The sequence below is a fragment of the Branchiostoma floridae genome, chromosome 13, assembly GCF_000003815.2.
Source record: "Branchiostoma floridae strain S238N-H82 chromosome 13, Bfl_VNyyK, whole genome shotgun sequence".
NCBI classification, from domain to species: Eukaryota; Metazoa; Chordata; class Leptocardii; order Amphioxiformes; family Branchiostomatidae; genus Branchiostoma; species Branchiostoma floridae.
Window position 1 is genome coordinate 6,874,863 of NC_049991.1, and position 15,974 is coordinate 6,890,836.

At 41.2% G+C, this 15,974-nt stretch overlaps 2 protein-coding genes across 2 annotated transcripts; both read right to left on the minus strand.

The window, feature by feature from the left end:
* Positions 1-2,295: 2,295 nt before the first annotated feature.
* LOC118429403 (ankyrin repeat domain-containing protein 65-like) lies at positions 2,296-4,071 on the minus strand. The gene is made up of 2 exons (XM_035839885.1): positions 3,935-4,071; positions 2,296-3,220 (listed from the first exon to the last, which is right to left on the minus strand). Exon 2 carries the CDS (start codon positions 3,154-3,156, stop codon positions 2,296-2,298), a length of 861 nt encoding a protein of 286 aa, XP_035695778.1. The 5' UTR covers positions 3,157-3,220; positions 3,935-4,071.
* Positions 4,072-5,432: 1,361 nt separating this feature from the next.
* Positions 5,433-15,416, minus strand: LOC118428686 (protein mono-ADP-ribosyltransferase PARP15-like). The gene is made up of 12 exons (XM_035838818.1): positions 15,252-15,416; positions 11,489-11,629; positions 10,942-11,118; positions 10,530-10,643; positions 9,908-10,012; positions 9,587-9,727; positions 9,168-9,404; positions 8,667-8,903; positions 8,262-8,360; positions 7,205-7,448; positions 6,651-6,745; positions 5,433-6,138 (listed from the first exon to the last, which is right to left on the minus strand). Exons 1-12 carry the CDS (start codon positions 15,385-15,387, stop codon positions 5,852-5,854), a joined length of 2,013 nt encoding a protein of 670 aa, XP_035694711.1. The 5' UTR covers positions 15,388-15,416; the 3' UTR covers positions 5,433-5,851.
* Positions 15,417-15,974: the final 558 nt, after the last annotated feature.

Consider the following 15,974-nt stretch of genomic DNA (forward strand, 5'->3'; position numbering starts at 1 on the left):
TTAAGAAAGAATCTATATATCACAGGATAATGCTCACCAAAGGCAAGCTGGTACAATCTAAAAAAAAGATCGCACAACAGTCACTACAAACTAGACGAAGGCAGAATTACGCACAATTTATAAAGTACCAAAGCCGTGTCTTAAGAAGTTCAAACCGTAGAATCACCTAAAAAAGAAAAATGTCTTTCACCTCGACCTGCTAAACTTTGTACTGTTATTACTATGTTTTCAGACAATCCCAGACCTCATTACTCCATAAGATATTTAGATAATAAAATACATATGGCGTCATGGTATTTTATTTCTGTTTTACGTCGTTGTGATGGTCGTTGACAACAGAAGTCTTAGAATTAGATATTGAGAAGAAACCCTTTATTCTTAACTTTTTTGTGATGTATTAAGGCGTTATGGGAATTCCCCGTTTTAGCCAAAATAGTCAATGATGTCATAATTTAATCATAAGGTCATAATGACTTTACCAGCACAAAATTCACCCCCCGCAATTTTGGTGATCGTACAGTTAGTCATTTTGAAATTGGAGGGGGCGAATTAGCACATGCAGCAAGTCCACTGTTTTTTATGCCACCTCAACTGCAAAAAAAGCGTCTTTTTCATTTCAATGGCTTGTTTGCACCGGACCATCTAGTATCGACTTTCGAGGTATAACATCTTTAGGTAATACGGTGCCAAAGAGGCATAGAGGTACCAGGTAACACACCATATACGTTACTCCCCAGGTGCAGTATAGTACCAGGTAGCGAGCCTAATATGTAGTAATCAGTTGCTCTTGAGAACCCTCCGAGAAGCAATGTTTTCTTAGGGGGGACGAAAACACTGGCGGGTATGGGGGGGGGGGGGCGGTGGGCGAAAACGCTAAAGGGGGGCGAAAACGCTAGTGATCTCGCCCCTGGGGGGTGGGGGGGCGAGAACGCTGTGACACCGAAGCGTTCGCTTAGCGTTGGCGGTTATCAATTAAGGTGAGCCTTCATTCTTTTGTAGAACAGTAACAAGGTACTTTTAATCAAATAATTTTTACTCAAATAACTTTCTACCTTCTGCCCACGGGTTTTACTATGAATATTCAGATGATGAAAGTAGCGCACGTATATACGGTGGAGATTCCACTTCTGGTTGGTTAAACTTGGTATCGTTGGAAAGGTCCTTTGGTAGGGAATTGTTATCCGCAAGTGGTTGTACAAAAAACAATAATATGGAGCTAAGCTTTAATCACTCTTTAATGAAGATCAAAGACTGGAAAGTGTCCTCTTTAAATAAAGAGCATCTTGAAAACACAATTTCAGAGCTAGAAATCTTCCCTATTCAACAACAAATTAAAAATTACAGTTTACAGGTTTCCCCTTGTTAAATTTCACAATAGAATTGCACACTATGTTTCACAAATGGTAGTTATGATTCATGTATTTTAACGAAGAGGACTCAATAAAAGTTGGAGGACAGGAAGAGTAGTGGATAATTATATATTTCAACACTAATGGAGATTCCTTAATAAACAAACTTAGAACTTCTGAATTATCAACAACTCAACAAACGGTTGCTATAGGCAAGATTCCACAATAGTGGGACAATGGGAAAATTAAAGTGACCAGGTTGTCTTATTATGCAGAGATAGTCACTTTTAAAAATTTTATGAAGCAACATACTGGCAATTACTGGCTGAGAAGACATCTGGTGAAAGGAACAAGTTAACCATACCTCAGGTGACCCTGAATACACTGTGTTGTAGTCTATATTTATAGGACTAGTAGCATATATCTCTGAATAACAAGTAGTCCTTCAGAATTTGTGGTAGTGGAAATTGGTTTACGTCTTTCTTAATTTGCGTTCGTTGCAATTGGTTGTACTCTTCAGGGCGGTTCTGAGCATGAACACTAAGGACCTTTGCTCGACATGATCTTTGCAGATTTGGGTAGTGTTTTCTATGATTGAGTAGGAGTTTGTGCATAACCTTGTGCCCTCCTGCCATGTCTTCGGGGGTCCGCCCCTCTTTATTCTTCACATTACAGTCTGCGCCGGCCATAAGGAGAGCTTCTGCAATTTCAAAGTGACACCAGTAGATGGCTCTGTGAAGTGCTGTCCAACCATCTTTGTTCCTTGCATTCACCTCCACCCCTAGCCCCAATAGATGTGTAACAGTGTGCAGTCGTCCATTCGGAATGGCCGCATGAAGGGCTGTGTCGCCAGACCAACCCCTTTTCATCCAACGTAGCACCTAATGTTAAGGCAACGTCGATAAGATTGCAGTGTCTATTCTGAGCAGCCACCAGCAGAGGAGAATCAAGTCTGCCCTTTGCAGCCAGATAACCACCACCGCAAGAACACAGTAACTTCACTGTTTCCTGTGCGGCCTGTGGTGTCCCTTGCATTTATGTCCAAACCATGATCTAACCACATATTGACTGCAGCATTATGGCCACGAAATGCCGCTATGTGAAGTAAAGACTGACTTAAACGATTCACTGAATGAAAATCTGCCCCTCTGTCCAACAGGAGAAGGATGGTGTCAGTGTCAGCTTCAAAGGCAGCATAATGTAGTGGAGTATATTCCCAGTGATCAAGAGCATCTACCCATGCTCCTCTATCTAACAAGAGTGCGACAGCCTCACGGCGTCCCTTTGCCGAATACTGTAGGGCCTCCAATAGTTGTGTGTCCATGAACCATGCGCACCCGACAACATTTCTGATTACCGAACTCTGATTGATAACTCTACTTGCAGCAAGATGTAGGGCTGACTGGTGTTCACTGTTTGCCATGTTCACATGTGCACCCCGGTCCAGAAGAAGGGTGATTGCAGCACAGTGGCTGTACTTTGCAGCCTGGTGAAGTGCTGTCTCTTTTTTATGATCAGTTGCACCAACGTCCGCCCCTCTGTTTAACAGCAGCTTCATAGTACCACAATGCCCTGCCTCACTAGCATAATGCAGTGCTGTGCGACCTTCTAGATCAGTTGTGTCAACGCCCAACCCACTGTCCAACAACACCTCCATAGCCGGACAATGCCCCACCCTAGCAGCATGATGCAGTGCTGTACAGCCATGGTCGTCTTTGGCATCAACATCCGTCCCTTTTTCCAGCAGGGAGTGGATCTTTTCACAGTCACCGTTTGATGCAGCGGAAAAAAGGTCTGTCACATCCATGGTTCCTTCTTTTATATTGGATTAGTGATCCATGTCCATGAAGATCTTCTTACTGGGAATGTTCCTGTAATAGATAAAAGATGTTTGTTAGAGAAGGACTTCAGTTGAATGCTGGGTATGTGGGAAACAAAGCATTCAAAGTATGCGGGCAAGCCATACCTTTCTTTCAACTTGAACTCTGACCTCCCAATGCCACTGAGAAGATGATTGACACTGAGCTGTGAATGTGATACGACTTACAGTTATACGTCACCTTTTACACAGGTTATAGCAACAATATCGGTGTGGATACACATGTTTTGACTCAAACATTATTTTATCTAAAGGTTGCACTTAGTATACCAGTAACTTATGTGAACTGCTATGAGACTAGACTGGGTGGTATATAGGGTGACCGGGCACGAGGCTATTAGGAAGATACTCAATACACGTCAATAGAAAAAGAAAGCGTCTAGTAATCGCACGCTGTGTACACCCACGTGAGCGGAGTATCTTCACATCGTGCTAAATCCTATTTTGAGCTCAAACTGGACAAACACTGGGGGTGGAGACTGATACGAGGGTGAATGTCATAGGCAGCAGCAGTCATTTTCACCCATTCATCCTCAAGGTTATCTCAAACTAGTCAAAGTAGTATAAAATGGTGAAAATCTTGGCGTGGAGTTATGCCCCCCTCCCCACCCAGCTGAGCCATCCACGTTTCATAGTTCTTACACCAATAAAAAGAGGTAAGAAATGCATATTTATGCTTCATGATTGTACGAAAAAATCTACGTACCTTATATCCACAGTGGCTGCTGGGAATATGTTAGTATGCTTCCAAATTGTCGACTTCGTAAAAGTTGTTGCAGCTGCAGATGCACGATTGTCCGTGAAGTCGGATCGTACCGTTTTGCGCTTACCACACTGCGGCAGGCGTCCTGTCGTAAAATCCAGCCTGAGGCGGGATCACCTTACGATGAAACCCGTGGCTATTGAAAGAATGATCCTGTCAACAGTGGAAGAAAATTGTAATGATGACGTGATGATCCTGACAGCAGTGAAAAAATTGTCATCAAGGGTTGCATTTCCCACCGACAGGATACATCCGGTGGTAAACTCAAAACGACAAATGACCCGTAGTAAAATCCAGAGTTGCCGTCCGACCCCTGCAGTCCACCTCCAGCTGCAACTTTCGCGGTTACATAAAGTCGAAACTAAACTAGCATTTTCCCACTAGCCAGTGGCCACAGTGGGTGGAAGGTAAGAAGGACACTTTTTGTCGTACTATTCTAAAGCATGTAGCAGTATTCAAACCAATTTTTGTTCATGTAACGATCAGACAAAAAAAATCTATACGGTAGACTGGTATCCAGCCGTATTATGATTTATAGTTCCCAAGTCTCTTTTGTCCTCTCGAACGTGGTACGTTAATCATCCTTGCCACTTTCTGACGTAGTGGCAAGGATGCGGTCCCAAACATGGCTAAGTTTAAATCCCCCTCCGTCTCTATTCGTAACTTGCTGTTGACTTTCTGATCCAGATGGCTTCCTTGACCCAACGTGTGTATTTGTTGTCCTCTCTGTCTACCGAAGAATTAGAAGAAGGTTGTGAAACGAAGAAGACTTTGATTGATTGATCTACCAACCTGATGAAACTATTAACGGATAAACAAACATATTTGGACATTATTATGCAAATGAAGACAATGATCCAAACGAGAGCTGCTTGCAACTCAGGGGCCTTCACCTTTGACATTTTCCCAACAATTCCTGTCACTGCGCATGCCTAATTTTCATATCCAAAATTAACTTGACACTACAAAAATACATTGCATCCTACTACTATTCCTACACTTCCTGTGGTCCTTATCAAGAATACATATAGCAGGACAAAACAATTTACACCTGTGGCGACCCTGCATTCAAAACTAAAAGGTAACAGTCTCATTAATTATTCCGTTTTGTTAGTTCCCGGACGTCGGCCAGAATGCTTCATGTTGACAATTACACGTCTTCTTGTTGTATACTTTTGCATAGCATTACATATGCACCACTGCTGAGGGAAACCGTCAATAGAAAGAGGGACGCTGAAAAGATTCATTTTGAAAAGGAAGCATGATCTCAATTATTTTCTAGATAAGTAATAGCCACAATGACTTTTGCAGCCCTAGCTAGTAACATCAATTATATGGAAATACGTTTCACTATACAAATCTACACACAACAAAGTCTACTTTCAGAATTCAAAACATCACTTTATTACCATCGGCAAGAAGGTTGTCAGCTTGCCTTAATATTTGCATCAGCTATTTGAGACATAATCGTTGCCGTAAAGGGTATCTAAGATAGAAAATAACGTTTGTGACTGCATTTTTTATGTGTCCATCGATCAATACAATTTTACTGTTTTTATTTCATATTTAAGATATCAGTGATAGTAGAAATAGTAGTGACTGGTCTATTGACCAAAAGCAACATAACAAATCGGCATTGGCCATTGCAGCAAAAACTGAGTTGCACCAGATTTTACAGACAGTTCTTAACTCCTAATATAAAATCAACGCAATATGTATTCAATAAGATATGTACAATGTTCGACGAGATTAACATATATTGTACACAATTGTGATACGTAACCGCCTTTGCATTAGTCGAGGTAGAAATTGAGTATCATACATAACCAAAGCTCGTTGATGGCAAATCAGGTTCAAAACTTATTTGAACACGATTAGGTACTCTGGATATGCCTCGTTGTCACGAAACACGACAAAAATGCTAGGATTTTGTACATTGTTGACGACTGAGTCGTATCGAATTGCTACATTTAACGGGTTCTTTGGCGGCGGTTCTACTATGCCAGACGACCCTGTAGTGTATTCCCCCACGATGACTCGGACCTGGTAGATATACTTGTTGCCCTGTGGGTCGGGAGGCGAGTAGGCTGGTTGGGCGGAGTAACTTGCGTCTCTCGCAAAGTACATCCCCTTTCCGTAGGCCGTAGCTGAAACGCAGACGGAACACGTTTCGGTGCAATACAAAAAAATTGAAGTAACGATTGTGAAGATCGGACATCCAAAAACTGAAATATGATATTTTCAATTTAGTCTATACAATTGAACAATATTTTGAGAAATACCATACGTTTTAGAATTCCTTCGACACCATTCTTCAGCGAACTAAAAGATGAATATTTGCATAAGACATCCCAAAATATGGCAAGTGGAAACATGTGCCATGTTCCGAAAAATCTAATGTCTACAGTAATATCAATTTTTTATTCACTGAAAAAAAGATGTCAGGAGATCTTCTATGCTTTGGCGTGACTCACAAGTTCATTCAGTCGATTTTGTTTACTACAGATCATTTTGGTCAGCTCAAGAAATGAAGAAAGGCCTTGACAAGCCTTTTCTATTTTTACCGTTTCGTGTCAAATTCATAAAAAATCAACGATGATTTCCCGTTTGTTGCACACTACCAAACGGCGACTACAATTAAAGTCTGGGTTTAGCATACCGTTTTTCCCGCAATAGCTCCTGTTGAATCCTCCTTCATTGATGTTATCCACCACACCTTGTGCTGTTCCGTGGTACAGGACTTTCTCTATTGTGCTACAATGGAAGGAGTAGAAATCTCTGTTTGTTTTCTTGGGATTCGATCATTTAGTCGTACAGCTATTTCTGAATAATTCTAAACTGAAATGGACGTCGGAAGAATAGTTTAAAACGGGAGTGAGTTCTTACACCATTGTGCTGTCAAAAGGTGGTATCTCACTGCACTTGGGACACCAGTGGGGCACTGTGGGGTTGGAAAGATAAAGAACGCTTCGTGTAATTTGTTGTCTTCTTAGTCATACTTTTACGTATTACGCAATATCTAAATTATATATACTATGTAAAAATCGGCGGAAATGAAACAATAGTGCCGCAGTGAACGAACCCTGCAATGCCGGCGCACCGGTGCCCCAAGTGCAGTGAGATACCACCAAATGTCTTTTAAGGGCCGCCTTTCGAAAACAGATATGCAATCGACAGCTTTAAAAATAACAGTGAAACGCGCATCTGACCCACCTTGTTCCGAGTCTCTTCTCTCTCTCCTTTAACTCTAACATGTAGGCTTTGTACTTGGCCTCATTTTGTACCCTGGAGATGGATACAATTTGAGGACTGGACGCGACGCTGGCGAGAAAGTTTTTCTCCACGTCCTTGTACTCTGGTGACGTTTGCTGCAGACTGACGATGTGCGCCCCCGTGGTCCCAGATGGCGGCGTGGCCCAGTGGTCAGGAACCTTAATCACGTCTTTCTTCAGTTCCTCTAAGAAAGGAGAATCTTTTTTTAAAGAGTAACTTTCCCATACAAGGCCAAGGCTCGAAATCCTTTTTTCTGCATATCTGCACTGGTGCAGCCAACATTGAAAATTACCTGCACCATGCAGACAAATTTTACCTGCACCAATCTGAATTTAGGAAGAGTGGATCATACTAAAATTATTCCGGAACCATTGCCATTTTTTTCTTTTATACTTTATAAGTGGTAACATTCAATGCTGCTACGATCGCATCATATGACATTTATGTATAAAAACCAGTACATGGACCAGTGCAGGTTAGTTGCAGGCCGGGAAGACATCAGAAATACCTGCATAGCTGCCAGAACCACACACACGCCAATGCTTTTAGTGCCCAGTGAAAGGGTTTGACCACTGACCGCCAAACTGAAACCGGCGTGAACAAGGCCAACACTCACTAACTCCATGGTTTGGTGAGCTACACGCTATCAATGCTGATTTCTTCCGTGGAAAACCCTATCCCACGTATAGACTTATCTGTATACCGGATATACACGGAATTGGAGCTTAAGGGCTAAGTGGTCTTTTCCTAACGATAGACATTTTTTGTCTGTTTGTCATGTAAAATGTCATAGTATTAACCCGACTGAACTTTGACAGCATGCAAAACAAATTTTCATATCTTCCCCACAACTTTACACACATTTGGGAATATCCTGATATCCGATGTTTATTGTAATTGGTAACATAAGAAAAAGTTTTTCTAATCTCTTCAGATGTTTCATCTGTTTATATTCTATATTGACATACTCGACTTTTTTGTTAAATGGATTTCTTACCTGCGTCATAAGCTGTCTTCTTTTCACGTAAAAAGTATTCGATTTCCCTGAGCACTACTCCAACATCATCCGTCAGTCCCACTGCCTCAATAGTATAACCTGATGGAGGAAAAAAGGACTGGTACGTGTATACATAACGTTATATAATTATATATATATATATATATATATATATATATATATATATATATATATATATACTTCTTATAAAAGAAGCATTTCAAACTGGTGTGTTACGCCGTAGAGCGGTTATCCTATCCTAATACATCAAAAATAAATACAGACATCAAATATTTTTACATACTTGTATCAATCATTTTACTATCATAACATGGGGTGCTATTTCAATTTCGTTTCTTGAACCTTTAGCTCAGAAAATGTTTTTTTTTTCTACAACTGACTAACCTGTGATGGTCACAAGCACGAGCTGCTCCGTCCCCATTTGAATGATGCTGTCCTTCTCGCTTTGTTGTAAGAGTCGGACAGTCGACTTTAGACGATCGTCACTCACGCGCTCCTTCGTCATGTAGCTGCCGATGGCTTGAGAAACTTCTCTCTTGGCGTTGTCCAGGTCCAGTTGGTTACAGCCAAAGAACGTTACTTCAACGACTTGTTCAACGCCTATGTTGGGTGCGATTTTCACTTGAAAACAAAAGCGAACAAACTTAATTACTTAATTAAAAAACGCTTAACTGTAACAGTTTTTTTCGCAACAATGTCAGTTCGCAAGCGTCCGTTCGCTACAATGCAAGTCTTTTCGCAACAAGGTACAAGTCGTTTCGCAACATTTTTTGCCAAAAGACAAGTCTTGTTGCGAACTGACTCTTGCGAACTGACTTTGTTGCGAAACAACCTGTAACCCGCTATACATATAGTAAACGTAAGACTGAAGCGATCCGAACTCACCAACGGGTGTTACAACTGGCGCCACTGCTACTGCTGTTGTCGCTGCTCCTGCCACCGGGGAAGACGGGGTCTTCGGAAGTGCAGCTTGCAGTGCTTGCTGAAACTCTGCAACCATTGAGGCCTGAAAGACCGTCACACGTACGAGCTTCACACTTCCTGGGTTATGCGTCACGGCAAAGTCTCTTATCGCTTGGACTGTTTCCCTAGCAGCGTCCGTAGTGCTCACGCCAAACCCACCTTTTGAGAAATAAAGCAATGACCAACAAGTACACATATCTATCCTCGATATGGACAACAAATAATTGTTAGTGATGCTAAGGACCAGTTGAACAGACATTGCGCAACAACAATTACAGTCACAAGGCTTTCCGGCTAATTATAATTATGTCGTTAGATATTCGTGTTGAAATGATTCTCACCTGTTCCGATGGCCGGGAAGGCCACAGATGTAAGCCCGTTTCTCTCTGCCTGCAACAGACACTCCAGCACCCTCCCTTTCATTGCATTTGCCTTAGGACACACTATGTGGATGATTTTCTTACACTTCAGATTGCCACCATCTGCACACGAACATGACAATCATTATGTTATTATACAGTGTCACCAGGATGGCATAGATTCTGAAAGGAACAAAGGAGCATTGTATAGTTTAAAAGGTTGAGTTTTCACCTATAAACAAAATCTCACAATGCGATTCTTTTGCACATCAAATTGTCATTAGCTTTGGTTTGAATCCTTACCTTTCACAAGCACGTCATTCAGTCTCTGATTCCAGGAATTTTTGCAGACTGTTCTTACCGCTGCGCCACCAGCTTGCTCAAGTGCATTTCCAACTGCAAAGAACCCTTATGTGGGAAAATAACGTTCTCAGTAAAATTGCACCAAAATAATGCTTTTACTTTGCAAAGGGCAAACGCATATTCATATTTAGATTTAAACCTAACGTCTAGTCGCGGAAAGCGTACGATTTGTTAAGAAGTATACCGACCCGGTCATATACGTCGTTAGAATGTCATGCGATTGAAAACTGATCAGAAGACATTCCTGACGTAGTCAGCAAGCGTTTTACTATAATTCCTTTGTCATGGAGAATGCTGTTGTAGATCTTTTCCTGTCGTTGGTTCTGTCACAGTCGAAATGTCAATCTTACGACGGCCAACGAAGAATGTTACGGTGCCATTAGCCGCTCTCTCTGCGACCAAAAAATTGACATATCACTCAACGAACTGAATAAAAGTTCTTTTTACATATTCTGTCTTTTGTTGTCTTCTCAGTCACACTTTTACGTTTTGTATGATATACCCAGTGTGAAAGCGAAGGTTACACATAGTGGAAAAGGGCCCTGAATAGAATCAGACCCACCTCCATCGCTGTCAACAGGGTTAACTACCGCGTCTGTTGTCTCCTTGGTCAGGTCCCCCTGCTGAATCTGCACGGCAACAGATCCGAACTGGCCAGTTGATGCACCCTGTGCTGCTGTGAAAATTAATGTGAAAAATATTATGTGTGTTGTGTCTTCTGCATATGTTGTCGAACATTCAGCGTCATGAATCTCAAATTATGCAGATGATTTGAGACTTGATAAAAATGTTTAAATCTATAAGAATTTCAGTTCAGTTCAGTAGATGAGTTATGCCAAAATAGCAATAACTCAAGCAGCTGGATATGGCAACTGCTTGAGTTATTGCTATTTGGAGCATCTTATTACAATGGTGTCTAACTTTCGCAGACAAACTAGAGGAGTATCAAATAAAAACGTCAATTGCTTTCTTACCAGGTACAGGGCCGGCACTTGAGAACTGATGCATAGTTGAAAGGAACGTCCCCAGCATTTTAGCATCATAGATCGTAACTCGCACAAGTTTTATGTTCTGAGGTTTTAGTGTTGAACCGAATTCTTGGACTCCACTATAGATTCCCCGTGCACTTTCAGCTTGTGACATGAAACCACCTACAAGAGTGAACGAATCAGTGTTTCAGTTACATTTGTATGGCCTATGATAGGGCAGATCCAACTAAAATTAGCCCAACATCTATACGCAAGAAGAATGTCATGCTTAGTATGTCCAATCCTTACGATCTGCTGCAGTACGAGCGTACCATATCAAATCCAATAGGAGCCCCATATCCGGAGTTTTGTTTGTTCTGTCTATACCTGCGTAAGTATCTACATACACCAACATGCTGTTTTACTTTCATGCACACATACATGTTGTATACATACAAATGGCACTATGACAAGTCAACCTCATCCATGTCAAAAGATACGATATCTAAAGATAACATGTTTGTATACATAAAGATTTGATGTAGTTGAGTACCTGTTCCTATTGCTGGGAATGATATTGACTTCATGCCAAGTTTGTCGGCTGTTTTCAGACAGGAAATTACTGCGTCCTTCAATTCCGAGGCATTTGGTAGGACCATGTGGGCAACCTTCTTGCTTGCAAGTTTCCCTGCGTCTATGGCGGTACACAGATAAGGTAGAAGGTACACATATAAGGTACAATCTTCAGTAGGTAGATACGTTTAATTATATTTCAGCCATACCATAGGTATGGTGAAATATATTGTATTCGTAATGTTTCTTTCTTTCTTTCTCCTGTCAAATCTTCAGAACACGGTACCTCCGTTGTTCCTCAACCGAATGACTTGAAATTTGGCACAAGGGTAGAGTGGGCCAATACCCTCGGACGTTTTTTTTTTTCATTTTTCCCATATCTGTCTCTTAAATGATTTTATTAAGGTTTTTGGGTCATCTTAAGACCAAAACTGTATATTTGGGCCCCCTGTACCCTGGTATTATAACCGAATGAGCTGAAATTTGGCACAGATGTGCCTTGATAAGTCCCCCATATAGATTCAATATCAGTTTTGGTGTACAGTATAAGGAAATGCTTTTTTTGCGATTTTTTGGTCATTTTTTTTAACAAAAAAGGACACTTTTGGCTCCTGTACCTTGGTTTTAGAACCGGATGACCTGAAATTTAGTATAGGAGTGCCCTAGACATATGCGCACATGGATTCAATAACACTTGAGGCATACAGTACAACAAAATGCTTAATTTTACGAATATTTGGCCATTTTATGACCAAAAAGTAAACTTTTGGCTCTTGTGCTCTGGTTTTAAAACCAAATGACCGAAATTTTGGTAAAAGGGTGCACTAGATATTTATTCAAATGACACATGTATAATTTTTGTCATAGACTACGTCAAAATGATATATTTGGGGATTTTTTTGTCATTTTCCAATTGCCAGAGGGGTCAATGACCTTAAGGTCGTTGACCCCCAGCTGCAGATTGCACCTACTGGCATATATGTCTATCTAATCTAATTAGATAGGTAACCAATCACTTAGCCCGAATCTATATCCTAAAGGGGGGGGGGGGATGGCAGCCAATCAGCGAGCCCGGTGTTATCTGGAAGAGTCCATTCTTACACGGAGGGGTTCATTTTTTTTTTTAATTCATCATTGGACTGGTGAAGTCTTTCAGTGGATGTATTTTTGGACAGGTCTATTTTGCAATTTTACAGAATGTGTGCTGGAAGAGTCTATTCTCGCACGGAGGGGGATTTTTCAAAATTCATATTTTGGACTTTGGTGACTTCTAGTTTGTCAAAGTCTTTCAGTAGGGTTATTTCTGGACTGGTCTAATTTGCAATTTTACATGGGTGTTCTGGAAGAGTCAATTCTTGCATAGAGGGGGCTTTTTTAAAAATCCATTTTTTTGACTTCAGTGATTATGTCAAAGTCTTATTTTAGCGGATGTATTTTTGGACTGCTCTACTTTACACGGAAGAGTCCATTTTTTGCACACGGAAGGGGGATTTTTTCAACATGATTCAGTTTTGAACGGGTGATGATTATATTTCAGCCATACCATAGGTATGGTGAAATATATTGTATTCGTAATGTTTCTTTCTCCTGTCAAATCTTCAGAACACGGTATCTCCGTTGTTCCTCAACCGAATGACTTGAAATTTGGCACAAGGGTAGAGTGGGCCAATACCCTCGGACGTTTTTTTTTTCATTTTTCCCATATCTGTCTCTAAAATGATTTTATTAAGGTTTTTGGGTTATCTTAAGACCAAAACTGTATATTTGGGCCCCCTGTACCCTGGTATTATAACCGAATGAGCTGAAATTTGGTGTAGATAGGCATTAGATAGTTGGTAAAATGATCCAAGTAAAAGTTTTGACATAAACTACTTTAAAATGATTAATTTTGGCACTTTTCTGATTAGAAATTTGTTTTCTTTTGGCCTCCTGACGTGACCTTCCGTGACCCCGCACGGAGCCCACACCTGTGAGCGAAGAGGGCGAAGGCTAATTGATATTCATAAGCGGGGCCTCACGATTCCGTATATACTGCAGTGTTCCCGCCAGAATTTTTTACAGCGTCGGCACACGGGGCCCGGGGTCCACCGAAGAACGCCGAAGGCCCCGGCCCGGCAGGGTCCAGGGGCAGAGCCCCGTTGGGGGAAACTCTTGCACTTTGGGCTATTCAGAAGGCTTATTGTATCAGTTTTTAGGGGCATTTCTGTGATGCGATGGTATATTTTCCCTGCGCTGTTAGCTCCGTACGTTTTTAGAAGGTTCCGTTTATCACAGAACTGCTGTTGTTTCAGAAATCTTACGGACTTTACGCGCTTTACTATATACAGTAAATTTCAGCACTTTTCTGAGGGAAAATTGGTTTTCTTTCGGCCTTTTGCCGTGACGTCACACCGCAGAGCCCCGCACGTGCAAGTTAAATGAATTTAACGAGTCAGCCAATCAGCGAAAAGGAAGACGAAGTCTAATTAATATTCAATAGCGCCGGCCGGGGGCCTTCCAACCCCGTGTATATAGAAACACGTGCATATCTTGACAACACAGCGGACGAATGTCACCTTACGCCCGGTTTTATATACATGTATATAATTATAAAATAGTTTTTTTTGCGAGGATTTGGAGTTAACGACAAGGTCATTTGGACGGTAGCAGAAGGTACGCGTTCCTTGAACGTCAGAGTACATTATGTTATGTTGACGTTGACAGATTGACGTTATGTTACCGCCTTTGTTGGAGCCGCTGCTGGCTGTGATTGGTCGCAAGTTAATTCGATTTTTCGCATAAAGTGGCACGCCCTGTCTAATCGGTATATCTAAAGACTGCAGCCAAGGCTGTTGTCATGGTAACGACACGTATAACAACATTTCCCACATGCGAATCGGGTTGGGCACGTCTTGTAAAATTAGCGTAGCGGATCCGCTGCAAGTATAAACTTCGACCCCTATATGTTGTTTTTGGTAAGTTTTTGTCGACACATCTTGGCTTCCGGGTATCGCTCCGAGGACGCAAACAGTGAAGCACCCCGGGCAGCTTGACCGATAATGTCATCGCTACGGGCTTTCGAAATTCATTAGGATATTGTGAGATTTTAGGTTCTACAATTTTCTTGCAAATCAGATATGTTAGACCAGATGGTACATTTTTACTTCCTGTATACTGTATAGGTGTAGTTCCCGGGGAAAATTGTGTTTGGAAATACGGCGTCGTTGAAAATAGTCTCTTAACTATACGTTTCAATGGGGGCGAGAAACTGGGGTGTGCCCATAAATGTTCCATTTTCGAGCACGGGTTATTTGAGACAGTTAAATGTTGTATGGGAAAAGCTATGGCTGAAATATGCTGTATTTGCTCCTAAGCAAATGTCGGCCTTTCTAGTATGGATGGTGATATAGTAACCTATATGGGCGCATTCTTCTAGCTTTGTAGCATCCTTGCTATCACATTTTTGAATCACCAAATATAAAACTTTCGGCAAATCCATATGTTGGTACATTTGACGTAATCAACTGCTCATGGGCAATCTTTTGTCAGAGCCAGAAGGGACGTAGTACAAGAATCAAGTACAGAAATGTTTTGTTCCACCTTGCTTCCCTTAGCAATCGTAATAAATGATGTATGACTGTAGCACAGCATACTGTGGTTTGAGATGACACAAATACATTTTGGGTTCAACATTTAGGTTGTATGTCAACCAATCAACACCAACATGCCCAAATCAATGTTCTAAATTCTTTTTACTCCCATACCTGTGAACACCACGCTATCAGTCTTCTTCGGCCATGCCTTCTTTAGGTCATCAGTGATAGACTGACCTCCTGCTTTTACAAGTGCGTTTGTGACAACCGTGAACCCTGAAAGGGTATGATGAATTGTGATAATCATTCCATGACAAAACCTAAACTGTTTAGTGAATACATTACTAATTCCCTTGTATGTATTTTCAAAGCGTACTCTCCAATGCTGAGAATTATCTTTTGCAATCAGAATTTTGTATGTGTATTTGTAACTATATATCCTTTCTTCGTAACACACCAGCTTAGCAGGCACGGGGCATGGCAACAGCTGGTTATATCACACTGAACAACCTGTGAAAATTCAATGTTTCCTTATTACATTCATCATTACTGTATTACAAAATTCAGAATCAGCACAGACGTCTGACACTTTTCTTAATTTATTGAGCATCGAATCTTACGAACCATACGTCCAGTTCCTGGTATGGTTTGTTAAATTTGTTACGTAGTAACATAAGGAGGATGCAGACGCCTTACTGCATTGAATAATATCCATAATGGTTTCTTGTAATAGGGAACTTGAATTTCAGTGCTGAATATTGTATTCACCAAGTCTCCAAGTTTGACTGGAGCAGATGAAGAAAACAGCACAAAATAGAAAGCCTGAAAAAAACGCCTACGAACACGTCAAATGGCTTGATCCGAACCGCTACGTGGAGAGCAGTATCAACTGCT